General features: G+C 46.7%; 1 protein-coding gene across 10 annotated transcripts in view; it reads left to right on the forward strand.

The window, feature by feature from the left end:
• The window catches only part of VPS13B (vacuolar protein sorting 13 homolog B), a 718,401-nt gene extending 704,692 nt beyond the window's left edge, over positions 1-13,709 (forward strand). For all 10 annotated transcript variants that reach the window (XM_077846711.1, XM_077846713.1, XM_077846712.1 and 7 more), the window contains 4 exons: positions 5,323-5,499; positions 7,653-7,755; positions 8,317-8,566; positions 12,294-13,709. In XM_077846711.1, coding sequence (XP_077702837.1) covers positions 5,323-5,499; positions 7,653-7,755; positions 8,317-8,566; positions 12,294-12,542 — 779 coding nt within the window. In that variant the 3' untranslated portion in view covers positions 12,543-13,709. The remainder of the gene's footprint in view (positions 1-5,322; positions 5,500-7,652; positions 7,756-8,316; positions 8,567-12,293) is intronic.
• Positions 13,710-13,963: the final 254 nt, after the last annotated feature.

Below are 13,963 nucleotides of genomic sequence, written 5' to 3' on the forward strand. Positions count from 1 at the left end.
TTGGGACTCCAGTTCCAGCTCCAGCTGGAACTGCTGGGTAAAGGAGTATTCTAGAATTGCCAGGGCAAGGCACGGGAGTTCCACACTCCAGAGGAGCGAGCAGACCCGGGCTGGGATGTCCAGGTCCTTCCTTTGTGACCTCAGGCACATTCTTACCTTCTCTAAACCCAGGCTGCTCACTGCTAAGTTGGGGCTGGTAATAACATTATTAGAGGTAATAATAGTGGTCCATCATGGGCCAGGCCTAGGGCCTGTGCTTGGTAAACAGCGTCACACGTGCTTATTGTTATGTTATGGTTGCAAAGGAACAATAATAGTTGCCTCGTTTCAAAGAATGAGCCACCAAAGAGAGACAAGTGAGCAACAGCAGGAACATTTTTTGCTTTAGTTTTAGCTCAAGAGATTCAGTTGCTATAACCACAGGAAGTGGTGAGGGTTATGGGGGTGGGGAGCGCCTCAGGTCATTGTTTGGGGGCTGTGAGACCTCTTTTTGCTAAGAGTTGTGGGCTTCCATGCCATCTACTGTGGGCAGAGAGCTCCCTTTCCTCCATGCAAGCTCGTTTTGGAGCTTATAAGTGCTCAGCAGAGGAGACCTGAGCTGGCTGGCCTGTGGCTATGTCCATTCCAACTAGTCTGTTCCGTTCCCACACAGAGATGCCCACACCCACTACCCAGTTGCCACTGTATAAAATTGTGCCTAGTGGTAGAAATCCGTAACATGAGGATCCATGGTCCTCCCTTTGTGGTGTCACATTTTTTAATGTGGCTCCCATTGTTAACCAGGCTATTGTTAACCTAAAACTTGGGTCTTTGCCATTGTCACGTCTTACACATCTTCATCCATGTAAGGGGATCATTTAGTCTGTCTATAAAACCTCAGTGGGTTCGCTGTCTTTCCGCATCTCTGGTAATTTCCAAAAGCTCAGGAGTTCTGTGGATGTCCTAAATCCCTCCTGGGTGTGCACTGACTGCCGCTGCAACCACTGGCCTGACCTGGACCTCCCTCAGCACACTGAGCAGCATGCCCAAGTCTGCGCTCCTCAGACATTTTAGTTCCCGGTGGGCATCTCAGAGTTGGCTCAAGCCAGTTTCCTTCCCTCTCAGAGTTCAAGAATGCTCTGTGTCCCAGTTAATTACTGGGTCATCTCAGAACGTCTAGTCCTAGAACCACCTGATGTGTGACAGGAAGACGAGAGGAGGAATAGCACCAATCAAGTCCCCTCCCCTGGGAAAGTCTAGATTTATCACCATTTCATTTATCCCCAGAAATGATGTTCAAAACTGCTAAATGCAGTTAAGTTCCTGATTGAAGTTAGAGCTATTATCATATTGTTTGAAACTCGAGCTTAGTGAAGTCACAATATTAGTTTCTCGGTTTCTTCCTCTAGAAGAAACCTTAACAACCCAGTTAGTAAAACTGTTTTTAAAGACCACTTCAGAGTTGACAAAGCATTTTCATGTGTGTCATCTTATTTGGTCTATCTACAAACCCTAGGCATAGGTATGAAGTGACTTGCCCAGGTCACACCTCTACCAGGACAAGAGCCTGGGCTTTTCCACATGTCACCCACCCTGGAGGGTTCCACCCCTGGAAACACTCAGGATGTTGGAAGACTGAACAATTGAATGTTCCAGGGTAGGAAAAATACATTTTCCCAAACGTTTATGGGTTTGGTGGGCCTTCTTGCCTCTGTTTTGCCCTTGTGGGGACACTGTGGAGTGTTACAAGGTACTTGAAAAATCAAAGGGAGCCTTTAGCTGTCGTGCCCAGCCTCATCACCCCAGGTTGGTGAGGAAGTGTCAGCTTGAGGTGCCGCTGAGGCTCTTGGAAGAGCTCTACCACGGTTTGGAGAAAGCAGTGGCCTTGGGGAAGACTCTGTTTAGCCTGTGGAATTGAAAGCCTCATCAGGCTTTCCCACACTTACCAGGTCCGTTCCCCAAACACCCCCTTTCCTACTGCAGCGTAGAGTCTGTGCTGAGAGATGTGAGCTCTGTGTCCCCGTCATACGCCATGTTTCCTCCCAGACGTGACTTCTCTCTCATGAATACCAAAGGCAGGACGCCAGAGCTTGCCTCTCTGATCCCCTTCTCCTGGGCCGCTGCCTGACGTGTGAAGCACTCTGGGGTTGCCAGCACCACACCCTCTGTCTCCACAGCCACTCGGGGTGTGCCATGTGGGATCCCAACATGGTGGGCCTGTATTGGTGAATCAGGACAGTTTCCCTGGATGGGGGGAGAGATTGGGCGAGCAAGTGAGCCGTGCACCAGCACACGGCATTTTTGAGCAGTTCCTCTGCGGCCGCGATCAGCCATTAGCTAACTGACTGCAGCTAGTGGGGAATTTAGGGACAAAGAGGTGCTTCCTCCTCAGTGAACTAATGTGTTCTGTTTACAGCAGGCCCACCTCAAGCTGGAATACTTAATATCCTCTGTGTGTAGGTCTCATCTGTCTGCAGTGTTGAGCTATAGTGTCACAGCTTAGGCCTGTGCCTCTTCTGTCCTGAGTATTTTTAAAAGTATCCAAAATAAAATCACACCATGTGGTGAGGGCAGCACCAAAAGATCAGTAAGCCAGTGTTTTCTGCCTAAGGCTGGGGAGCTAGCCATGGAAGAGGTAAGGGAGGGCCCTTTGGGGCCTTGCCTAATGAAGCCTTCCTCCTCCAACTTGAGGGGAGCACAGGAAACACCTCCCCATCTCTGCCTCACCCAGCACACCGGGCTGAGTCCTCGGAAACTACCCCCAAGCCCCAAGGCGCGCTTCCTTCCTCATCTCCGTTCATCACATCACAGCTGTCTCCATGTGGCCGCCCACCCTGTGGGCCTGATGCCAACAAACAAGTTTGAGGATCACTTTCCACCACTTAGAGCCTCAGAGCAGAGTTGGAGTAGATGACAGTAAATAATTTACCAGTTGTGGGACTTAGCTGGATCATACTTAATAACAGAGCCTTCTGAAACCCTGCGAGGAGCTGCCTCTCTCAGGGCACGGCTGCAGACACCATGAAGTGGCTGCTGGTCTCTCCCGGCCTCTCGCGTCTCCGGCTCACACCTGGTGACCAGTGAGGTGTTGGTGTGTGTGACAGGCTCCCCGTCCAGGGTCTGGAGCCAGGCAAGGGCATGTGATCTGATGGCTCCTTCTCTACCTCTCAGAATCTAACACCTTGTCAGGAGGCTCAGATTTTCCACTCTCTGGGCCGCCCAAATAGTTTATCTATCAAAGCCACGGTGACTGAGCCTTCAGTGTGGCCAGTGTCTAGAGAAAGTGGGGGATCAAAGGGGAGTGTCACTGCGATACCTGTTTGCACTTAGAGGGAAGTTAGAAGTCAGAGCTCAGTGCCGGTCTCATGGCCATCGAGGCTCCGCATTCCTTGCCCAGGGTAGGCCTGGCCCATTCAAGGGAAGTCGGGGAGTCTCAGGAGGTAACCACCTGCCCTCCCACTCAATTTTAATAGTCTGTATGGAAATCTGCACTTGGGAAAAGGCATTTCTTAGATAATTTAATCTGTTGGTGAATTTTTTACCTCAGTGTTCCTACTAACTGAAGCATGGAGACCTTTCAGAGACATTAGATCGTGACGTCACGAAAGCCACATTCCCTGATGTGATGCTGTTCACTTTGACCTGTCTTCTGTGAGAGGATTTTTCTGTGCTTGCCTCTGCTGTGCACCGACGGCAGCCACCACCCCCAGTAACACTTCCCAGCCACTCTGACTCCTGACTTGTGGGTGGACAGCAGAGCAGTGGAGGCCTCTGCGCCCCCCAGCCCAAGTGCCAGGCCAGGGCGTATCCAGGGTCCTGTCCGGTGACCCCTCAGCCCTCTGCAGCTACGGCAGCGGTGGCCAGCTGTGAGTGGCTTCCTCCACCTCCCCAGTCAGTTCCTTAGAAGGTTTAGGAAGCATTGGTCCAGGCTGACCAACACTGAGAAACAGACCTGTCACCTCACGTCATGCTTAGTCTGTCAATACATAAATTTAAATGGCTCTGTCCGAATTTAGAGGAATGGAACCTATGAAGAACATTCCCTTTACAACTGACCTGAAGGGACTGGCCTTTGTTTTACTGGATTTTGTTCAGGAGAATATTACTTGAAATTAGCAGGTCATTAACAGAGACCTGGAAATCTCCATTTACCCAAGAGACTTTGAATTAGTGGCATTTGGAATAATGGAGTTTGACATGTACTAAAATTTCTACCAGGGGGACTATGCATTTTCCATTAATCCTAGCAGGTTTCAGTTAAAAACAGAAAATTCTGTCAAGAACTGTAATGAAATTTTTACCTCTTACTGAGCTAGAGAACCCTTCCACTCCATCACTGAAAGAAAAGGTGTGTGGGGGGGGTACTGGTAAGGCCTTTATTAGATCTCGTCACAGGCCCCTCAGAGTAAGGGGGCCAAAGAACCCACAAGAGGCTGAGGGACTCCCCTACCACCTCGGTTCCTGACCTGGCTGCCCTCCAGGAGAACCAGCAGAGCAGGGCAGTGAGAACATTGTTCTGCAGCTGTTCTGAAGCAAAGAGTAAGTGGCCAGACCTCAGCTGAAGTGGAAAGGAAGGAAGTGTTTCTAAGACTGGCAAAAGGAGGAACCTGGTGGTTGAGGGCTGGGCTGTGGCTCTGCCCCTCCAGGCTGGAAGCCCGGTTCAAGCACATGACAGCTATGTGACCTGGGGACAAACCTCCATACATAACCTGTCTGTGTGCTGCGGCCTTACCTAGGAGCTAAGGACAAAGGCCATGTTGGCCCCCTAGGATTAATGACCTCATAGGATAAAGTCCCCAGCACATAGGAAGACTCACCACAGAGGAGTTATTACAGAAATAGCTGCAATACCAACCATTACTCTTACATGTTCATATATGAATATTATTGAAGAACTGCTCTTATCATTACTTTTGGGGAGAACAGGGACAGGGGATGGCCTCCTCCACTTTCTTCACGCTCCTGATGCGGTGTAAGTGATGAGGCTGAGCAGGCTTGCTCTCTCATGAGCGATTGCTAGCTCTCCTCCCTACACTGTGTTGCCTGGTTTCACGAGTGTCACTTTGGAATAGTCTGACCCGTTATTAAATTCTGAACTGAACTTCACAGATCCTCACTGTGATGGACCAAACCCAGTCTGAACACCATGTTTTGATGAAGATCATAAGTGTCTTAGTAACCAGTGAACTTACATAATTGATAAGTAAATGTATAATAAAGAACTTTATAACAAAGGTGGGTTTTCGTTTTCAATCCAAATAAAACCGTTTTCTGGATGGAAGGTTGTCACTTTCTCAGGATTTGAAGCCCTAGTCCTCACTAGGGACTTTTGCTGTTTTTCAGGTGCAATTGCTGGCATAGTCGATCAGCCTATGCAGAACTTCCAGAGAACAACTGAGGCTCATGCTTCTGCAGGGCACAAGGCCAAGGGCGTCATCTCGGGCGTGGGGAAAGGAATCATGGGGGTGTTCACAAAGCCCATCGGAGGAGCTGCTGAGCTCGTGTCACAGACCGGCTACGGTACGTCATGAAGTGCCTATCAGGCCAGCTCAGACCTCACTGACTAACTTGCATTCTTATTCCAAGAACTCCGAGAAAGTCTAGGCCTTCACATGGCAAAACAGTGAAAAATAAAACATAAATCTATAAAGAGATAAGCAGCTGTCCTTCTCACCTCCTTATGCTTATTTATGGAAAGAGTAGAATTGTACTATAAATAACAAATTATAATAATTATAGACCCAAGAAATCAATTAGCAATTTCATTAGGTCTGTCTCACAGAATCTTTTTACAGTACATCTAATAAAATGGACTTTAATGACCACTTCTCGGCTTTTTGGCTAAGATCAAGTGTAAAATAGACTTTAATGTGAAGTAACCAGTAAGAGATTGAGGGCAATTGAGAGAAAATATTGAAAATATTGAAGCAGAGAATATAGAATCACTGCGTTTTCTGGTGACCAACTGGAAAATAGGTTACAAGGCAGGAAGGTATCTGTGACAGATGTACATCGGGAGAAGGAGAAAGAGGAGGGTGTGCACGCCCATGCCCACAGGGCCTTGGTTTACAAACTGCTGCAGACCCTGCGCCGAGTTCCTGGCCATGGACAGGAGAGGCACACAATCTACAACCAAACCCTTCCCCCAAGCAGACAGCTGAGTAGATCGTGGGCCTAGGGCACCACCGGCACTTGGAGGTGGCATGCCAGGCCTTTCCCACGCTTGTGTGTGCACACAGGAGTAACAGGTGCGTGTGAAAAGAAACACCTCCTCCCGTGCTTGCTCTCTACATTCTTGGTAAAGGACACTCAAGTGACTTAATAAACTGGTGACTAGAATCGTTGTTACCTTTTTACCTACGATCAGTGTCATCACTTTGGTCATGAAGCAGGCTGTCTGGCTGCCGTCACAGGCTGGGAGAGGGCCCTGCATCTGGCCGGCCAGTCTGAGGGGCACACTTCACCACAGGCGTCCAGCACCTCCGCAGATCTGACAGGAGGCGGCCAGATCAGGCATAAAAAGTGTCTGGAAGGAAGCGAGTGGGAGACGAATGCCCACACTCAGGCAACCATCTAGAGGGTTCCTTTAAGAGACCACACAGATGCAAACATGTGTTCCTCTTCGCTCTTCCCCTCACCGCCTCCCCCCCAACCATTTCTGTCTTTCTCTCCTGTGAATGATGTTTTCACTCACAGGAAAACGGACAAACAGAACTGCTGCCACCTCTAACCGGGCCCAGTTAAATTCCACCTTCTCGAATACTTGCGCATTAATAAAAACAGTACTCCTGTGGCCGTAGACCCCAGCGAGGTGCAGTCAACTCCTACTTCGTAAATGCCCTTGGTGTTGAAAATGCCATTGCTCCTCTCTGTGAGTTTGCCAGGGCTGAGGAGCTCTCCCTTATGTAAGAGCATCTCCGAACAGAGCTTCACATGGCCTTGTTGCTTTCCATCATTCTTGTAAAACTTTTATTACTGCACTGAAGGTTTTACAAACCACTAACTCTTAGTCTAATGACTGCCTCATTTATAAACATTTACAAGCCCTCAGAAAGCACACATGCTGTACCATCTTTGGTTCTGGAGAGTCTCCTTAGAGGCCTGCATGGCTGCTGCTGGGTGCCCTCATTTGGTACTGGCACCAGGGCGAGTGGGTCATAAACCAGAGGCCCTAAGAGTGCTCATAAATGTATATGGATTCATGTTTAACAGCTGGATTAAGTCACTTAAATGCTGTATCTAGGCAAACCGTGTGCTTTTGTGTGCAACTGTGTGTGTGTGTGGTGTTTTATTTGCCCAGCCACACCACAGATACAGAAGTATTATAACATTAAGCAAGGAAGTCCGCTAACAATCGTGACTTTTTTATCACATAAATTGTAATGGTGTGTGAGCTATTGCTCAGGACGATTACTCCCAGGATGCTATGCTTCCATTAATTGCCAGTCCTGTCGATGCTTGGACTGTGGTTCATTCATTGTTCAGTTTGTAGCTAACCAGAGTTAAGAGCATTGCAGTGTTTAATGATTATCTGTACACTTGCTTCCAAAGATTTGACATCATTTTGGATCCTGTAGCATTTTATGGATGGCTGTAAACAGATGACATCACTACAGCATGGAACTGGTTTCCAGAAAACAACTAGTAAAACTCTCTTACTTCTCTTACCACAGGTATTTTACATGGAGCTGGACTTTCTCAGCTTCCCAAACAGCGCTACCAGCCAAGTGATCTACATGCTGACCAGGCTCCAAATAGCCACGTCAAATATGTCTGGTAAAATGATCTAGACACTTGTTCAACTGCACATGTATGTTAAGAGGGCCTGCTCTGCTCTCAAGCTCATGGGCCCTGCTTTCAGGGGAAATCCAAGACTGCTTGCAGCATCTAAGGCAGCACAAGAGCATGTTGGAGCCACGGAGAGGCTGCTATCCCCAGATGTGGGGGGCTGGCCGCAGTACTCCCTGCCTCTCACACACACACACACCCCAGGGGGCGGGTGGGGGGGCTGCCTATTGACAAAGAAGCCCAGAACTGCTGAGGGGACCTGGGATTCCCTGTAAAGCCCACATTCTAACAGAGGTGACCTTTTCTATTGGGAAGAAAAGGAGCCGAGGGAAATCTTTGTCCCCGGGAGGAGCTAGATTATGGTGACCAGAGTCAGTCTGAGAATTGAAGTGACAATTACATTTCAAGCTAAAATTAATAGATTGGTGAGAGCCCTTTGCCTTTGGGGAACCTTATGTGAGAACACCCCAGCCCTTGGTAAAGTGAGTGCAAATACACGACCATCTTTTCCAAACTGGCTTCTCGCCTCACTTTTTTCCTTTGAAACAGGAAAATGCTGCAGTCTCTGGGCCGACCAGAAGTCCACATGGCGCTGGAGGTGGTTATGGTGAGGGGCTCAGGCCAGGAACACGAAGGGTGCTTGCTGCTGACATCAGAAGTGCTCTTTGTGGTGAGTGTCAGCGAGGACACGCAGCAGCAGGCCTTCCCCATCACGGAGATTGACTGTGCACAGGACAGCAAGCAAAGCAACCTGTTCACTGTGCAGCTGAGGCAGCCAAGAGTGGCCTGTGATGTGGAGGTACGTTTCAGAAAACAGGGTGATTGTCGCTGACTGCTGTTAAGCAGGCACTTCTGAGCCTGCAGCCTCTGGAGTGGCTGCTGGAGACCAGCAGGGCTGTCAGAGGAAGCAGCATAGAGGGCCCAGGGGCCAGTGCAGAAGCAAGTGGGAAGGTGTGTATTGGAGCCTGTCATGGGGGAGCCCAGCAATAGGCCAGGTGAACTCGAGGCCTGGGGTTAAGCCACTGTATGAACTGAACAGGGCTTGGTTATCAGCAGGTGGGGGTGCTGGGGTAGACGGGACAGCAGAGCTCCAGACCCAGCAGGTCCTTACCAGATGGCTAGGGTCAAGGCAGCAATCCCATGCTGCTACTCCATGGAGCAGGCTCAGATGTGCTGCAGCAGTCTGGAGACAGGGGAGGACAGCCACAGAAGTGGGGATACCATGAAACAAGATGCAGCCAGTAGGCCAGACCTTCTCAAGCTCACAGACCAGGAAGTCTAATTCACTTCCTCCCCATTTCCACCCCAGGACTTCAGGGGTCAAAATTTTGTGCATAAAGCTCTTTGCTTGTACTGCTCTGTATTCTGTGTTCCCTTCCCCACAGAAGAGATTCCCATCTCCTATGTACTGTGGGGTACCTCCTGGGGACACTCCTTAGGATCTTGGGGCAGCTCCCTGGCCACATAGCTTCTGTGCTGGGTGCTGGCTCCTGGCTACACATAAGATGATATGGAGCAGATGCTCAAGCAGGGTGTAGTGGGGGTCAGGGTGAACCCTGACAAGAATGGCACCAGCTTCCTGCAGTCCAGCGTCAGGTGAACAGGTACACCCGTTTGGAAAACTGTTGTTCCTGCCTCCCTGCTGACTGCCTGAGCTGACCTAAGAAACAGACATCTTTGTCCACAAGCAAGACGAGAGTTAAATCAGTGGCAAGCTGGAGCCTGTTGGTCCTAACCTAGGACCTGAGTGGCCCCAGGAAAGGACAACAAACCTTCCTCTAGCAGGTCCTGCCCAACTCCTTATTCTCTTCCTGGTATGGGAGCCTGTCTCCCTTGCACCGTTTGGGTAAAATCATCTGAGAAGATGGAAGGCGGCCAACCACAACAACTCTGAGATTTCTCTAGCTTCTTGGATCCTAATCAGTCAGACTTTAAGCTGGGGCTTGGCACTAGATGTACATTGCTGCTTCGAGCTGATGACTTTCTGGGAATAAACAGAGGTCAGATGTCCAGGCTGACTTTAGATCTGCCAAAATCTTCTGATCCAATTGACAATAAAGCAGCAGTGATCTGGCTACAGGATTTGGCAGGGGATAGTATCATTATCTTCAAGTCCTTGGTCCTTAACGAGAAACTTCCAAGGCCCTAAGGAATATCTAGGACCATCGTTATTTCTTAGCTGCTTGGGAAATATTTCATATCTTAAGCTGAGACTGGAGATTCAGCCTTTGCTATTAAACTGTCTCTACCATCACCAACTGTGATCCTTCTCTCTGGCTTTTCTGCTGGAGGAGGGTCTGTGGGGAATTAGCATAGCTGGAAAGGAACAGACCTGCTTCTCTAGGGGTTTAATGAGATGATAGCTGGAGTCACCACTCCTACAAGTTGCCAAGGTTAATTGAGACCATGGAATCATGGAGTTAGAAGCAGAAGCACTGACACACTGGACACGGTGCTCAACACTGGTCTTCCATTGGCACTCAGGGCTAAGGGGGTTGGGGGAGGGTGAGGTGGGAGGGCCCATCATCGGGGATGGCTCCAGCAGAGAGGCAGGAAAAGAGGCCTGTGCGCAAGAATACTGCAGGGCAGCTGCTGGGTTTGCCAGGCAGCACCTGGCACAGGACAGAAAAAGTAGGTATCCAGTATGCCTTCAGCCCCCAGATTCTGCTTTCTCCGAATCTTTACCCCCTCTCCCCTCAACTCCTCCCAAATCCCGCGTCCGAACCCTGACCCTTCCCCCACTCACCATACGGTAGAACAAGATGCTCATTTCTTTCCCGTGACAGTACACCCTTCCTTACAAGGGCCCTAATCCAATGTATTTGCAAACCGGGGGTGGGGAGTTCACTCAGCAGTGCCCTGGGCACAGTGAATTTTCCTCAGCTGCCGTGCGTCCAGTCAGTACGCGTCACATACCAATCTAACGCACAGATGGAAGCTGGGCTAGGAAGCCTACCCACCGTCTTCCAGGGAAAACTAAGAGTATTCTAAGATCTTGTATAAAGTGGCTCTTCTGGTTTTTTGCTTTAGATACTAGGGAACACAGCTCCTTTGAATTTTGGAAGGAATTAATTTGTAGATGACATCATTCGGTATACTGAAATGTGGCAGGATTCAGATTTTTTAAATCAGCATTTGCTTTTCTTGGTTAAATGCAGCCATTTTTAGGGGGATAATTGCTTAATATGCCTGGCACATTATTGAAATCCCTTATGAGAGGCTCAGAATGAGTCAGAAGGTCAGTTTATTCCTTGGCCAGGTTCCTTTCACAGCACGGGTTTTCCTGTGCTGCTGTTCAGGAGGAGCAATTAAGACTTTCTGTGTATTCAAAGCTTTCCAGCTAAATTCTGACCCCATCAAATGATATCATCAGAGCTCTGGCTTCTGCCTGCTGGTACACAGCTTTCAGTCAGCAAAACTTTGGGGGCCTTTCTTTTCTTTCCCAAGCTTAAAAATAGGGGATCTGATTCCCTTTCTCTAGGGCAGCCCCTTTACTCCCTACCATCCCACTGGCTTTCTGCAGCTTTTAAAACACCCTTGGCTATCTCCGTACCCTACATAGAAACACATAAATTCTTACATTACTACTTTGAGAGCCCAAAAGCCCTCGTTAAAATATTTTTACTTCTTCAGAGTGGTCCTGCCAACATTTGGTAGGTATAGACCACTGGAAAGGTCAGTGGCTACCTGATTCCCATGGATCAGTGGCTTACACTGGAAACTTCCCCATCCACATGATCTACACACTAGATAGCTACAGAATTTCAGGGTGGGAAGAATTTATAGCTCCAACTGCCTTTGATGGGTGCTTTCTTAGAAAATCGCACTTAAGAACTGAGGTAGTATATCTCAAGTTCTCCTGTTTGAGTTCCACTGAAGATGAGCCAGACTTTTATGAACCATAAATGTACTTTGCATCCTCCCCTTTTTTCCATAAAAATTTCCTTCCTCTGCCCAGTTTTTCTATTTTCTCTGGCTTTAAATCCTAGTGTTTATAAAAACAGAAAATGTTACAGTTCAAAAGGTATTTATTTTTTTAATGCTCTGTCCAAAGCCACTGGATTGAAAAGAGGTGCTCTTCTCCACAATTTTTTTCTGTCAAACTGAAGAGATTCAAGGAGACAGGCAAACAACTTTTATTTCAGGGTGTGAGTCTAATGTTGATTTAAGTAGAAACACTTTTCTTCCTTGTTCCTGAGCTGGTTGGTAAAGAGCAGTGCTAGATGTTTAATGAGTTAAAATGTTACCAAATCGTCAACTTCAAACATGGGAATTTTACACACCAGATGCTTATTCAAAGGTCTTCTTAACAGTCTCATGCAGAGCTTCTGTTGTGCTCCTCAAAGTGTGGTTATTGCCACAGCTCAGAAAAAAAATAAAAAGCACGGGTTTTCCATAAAATGACTTTATCAGAAGACCTAAAGGCATAATACTCAGATGTATCAAGGCAAAAACAAAAGGCATAATTTTGTCTTGGAAGTCCCATTATGAGGGTTTGGCAACTGAAAACTTTTTTTGGATCCCAGGTGGATGGAGCCCGAGAGAGACTGTCAGAACAACAGTACAACAGACTTGTGGACTACATCACAAAGACATCTTGTCACCTGGCCCCCAGCTGCTCTTCTATGCAGACCCCATGCCCAGTGGTGGCTGTGGAACCTCTCCCGTCCACTGTGAAAACATATCACTATATGGTTGATCCACATTTTGCTCAAGTCTTCATTAGTAAATTTACCATGGTAAAAAATAAAGCCCTGAGGAAAGGGTTCCCTTGAGTCCTCTCTTGAGGTGTTGATCCCTGCATGTGCAATTTATTCTTGAAAAAGAAACTGAACTAGCTCTAATAACATCTAATATGGACACAGGCCAATACTTTTACAATTATAGGTAATTTTCCAAAAATTCTAAAATTAATTGATTCTTCTCCCTAAAACTATCATTAAAATGCAATGATAAAAAACAAAACAAAAAAACAACCTTGTTCCTTTCCCATTTGGAGATGGTGATTAAAAGAATCTCTGTGTTGTCATTTCATTACACATGTATTCTACCTTTTGCTAATGGTATTTGATAAAATGTTTACTATAATTAAGATCTGTTAACTCGCTGCTCTAACACAAAATGTGGTCAGGCCTTAGAATGGAGAGACTGGTTAAAACTTCATCCCCAACTGCATCTGTTTCTACGCTGAAACACTGTTTTTGCCCAATATCCTCCTCTACAAACATTTGGAATCTTTAAAGGATTTTATTTAAGTTGTTAAATTTATTAAAGTGATGCTCCTCTTTAAGCGAAACCTGCTATGTATATTTCCACTTTAAAGGCTACAGGTTACTGAAATTTACAAGACCTTCTCATGACTGTCCAAGTACACTGTAGAAAAAAAAAGTTTCATCAATTTATGTTTTAGCAAGCAAGCCTATGTGTCTACCAATGAAAACAGACCCAAAGGGCTCAGGTGAGTTTCTCTAGTTCCATAAAGAAAACACACTATTAGGAATTCCCTGTGACACACTCTCATGTTAGAGGTTTAGCAGAAGAATATTCATACTGTCCTGGGGTACTGGAGGGAAGGTCAAGAACCCTAGTGTTAACCTTAACAATGAGCCAGTTTATTTTGAATGGATCAAACATGAAAATATTCCCAATGTCTGATACTATTTTTGCATTCAGTCTCACATGTCATCAGGCATGGAAGTCACTGCATAATTGTTTCTGGAAAGCAAGACTGAATTCAGATTAAACATGAAAAACTGATTCTCCCATTAGTCTGTTGTGTCACACTCGTTTAGGAAAGTGACTGCTTTGTCAACCTCTAAAGTAACTATTTTTAAGAATGTATATATGTATTATTGTAGCTTTGTCATTTTGCATACTACTTCTAAGAATTGTTATATAAATTGAAAATAAAAGGAATCCTTGAATTACTGACCACATACAAATGTGTATTGTTACCAGGTGTTTTTCAAATGCAAGCTTTCACCAATTCCTGGGTTTAATACAGCTCACATTATTAGGACCCAAGAATTTTGTAGGAGTTAAAAAGGCTAAGAAACAGTTTCTGTTACCAAACAAAGTGCCAATCAGTGATAAACTTAGTTCAGGCTAAATACACTTAATTTTTAAAACTCTCAAAAAAATAAAAAAAATAAAACTCTCTGTACTATCACTCTGATCACCAAAAAGGATTAATATA

The sequence above is a fragment of the Canis aureus genome, chromosome 14 (genome assembly GCF_053574225.1).
Source record: "Canis aureus isolate CA01 chromosome 14, VMU_Caureus_v.1.0, whole genome shotgun sequence".
NCBI classification, from domain to species: Eukaryota; Metazoa; Chordata; class Mammalia; order Carnivora; family Canidae; genus Canis; species Canis aureus.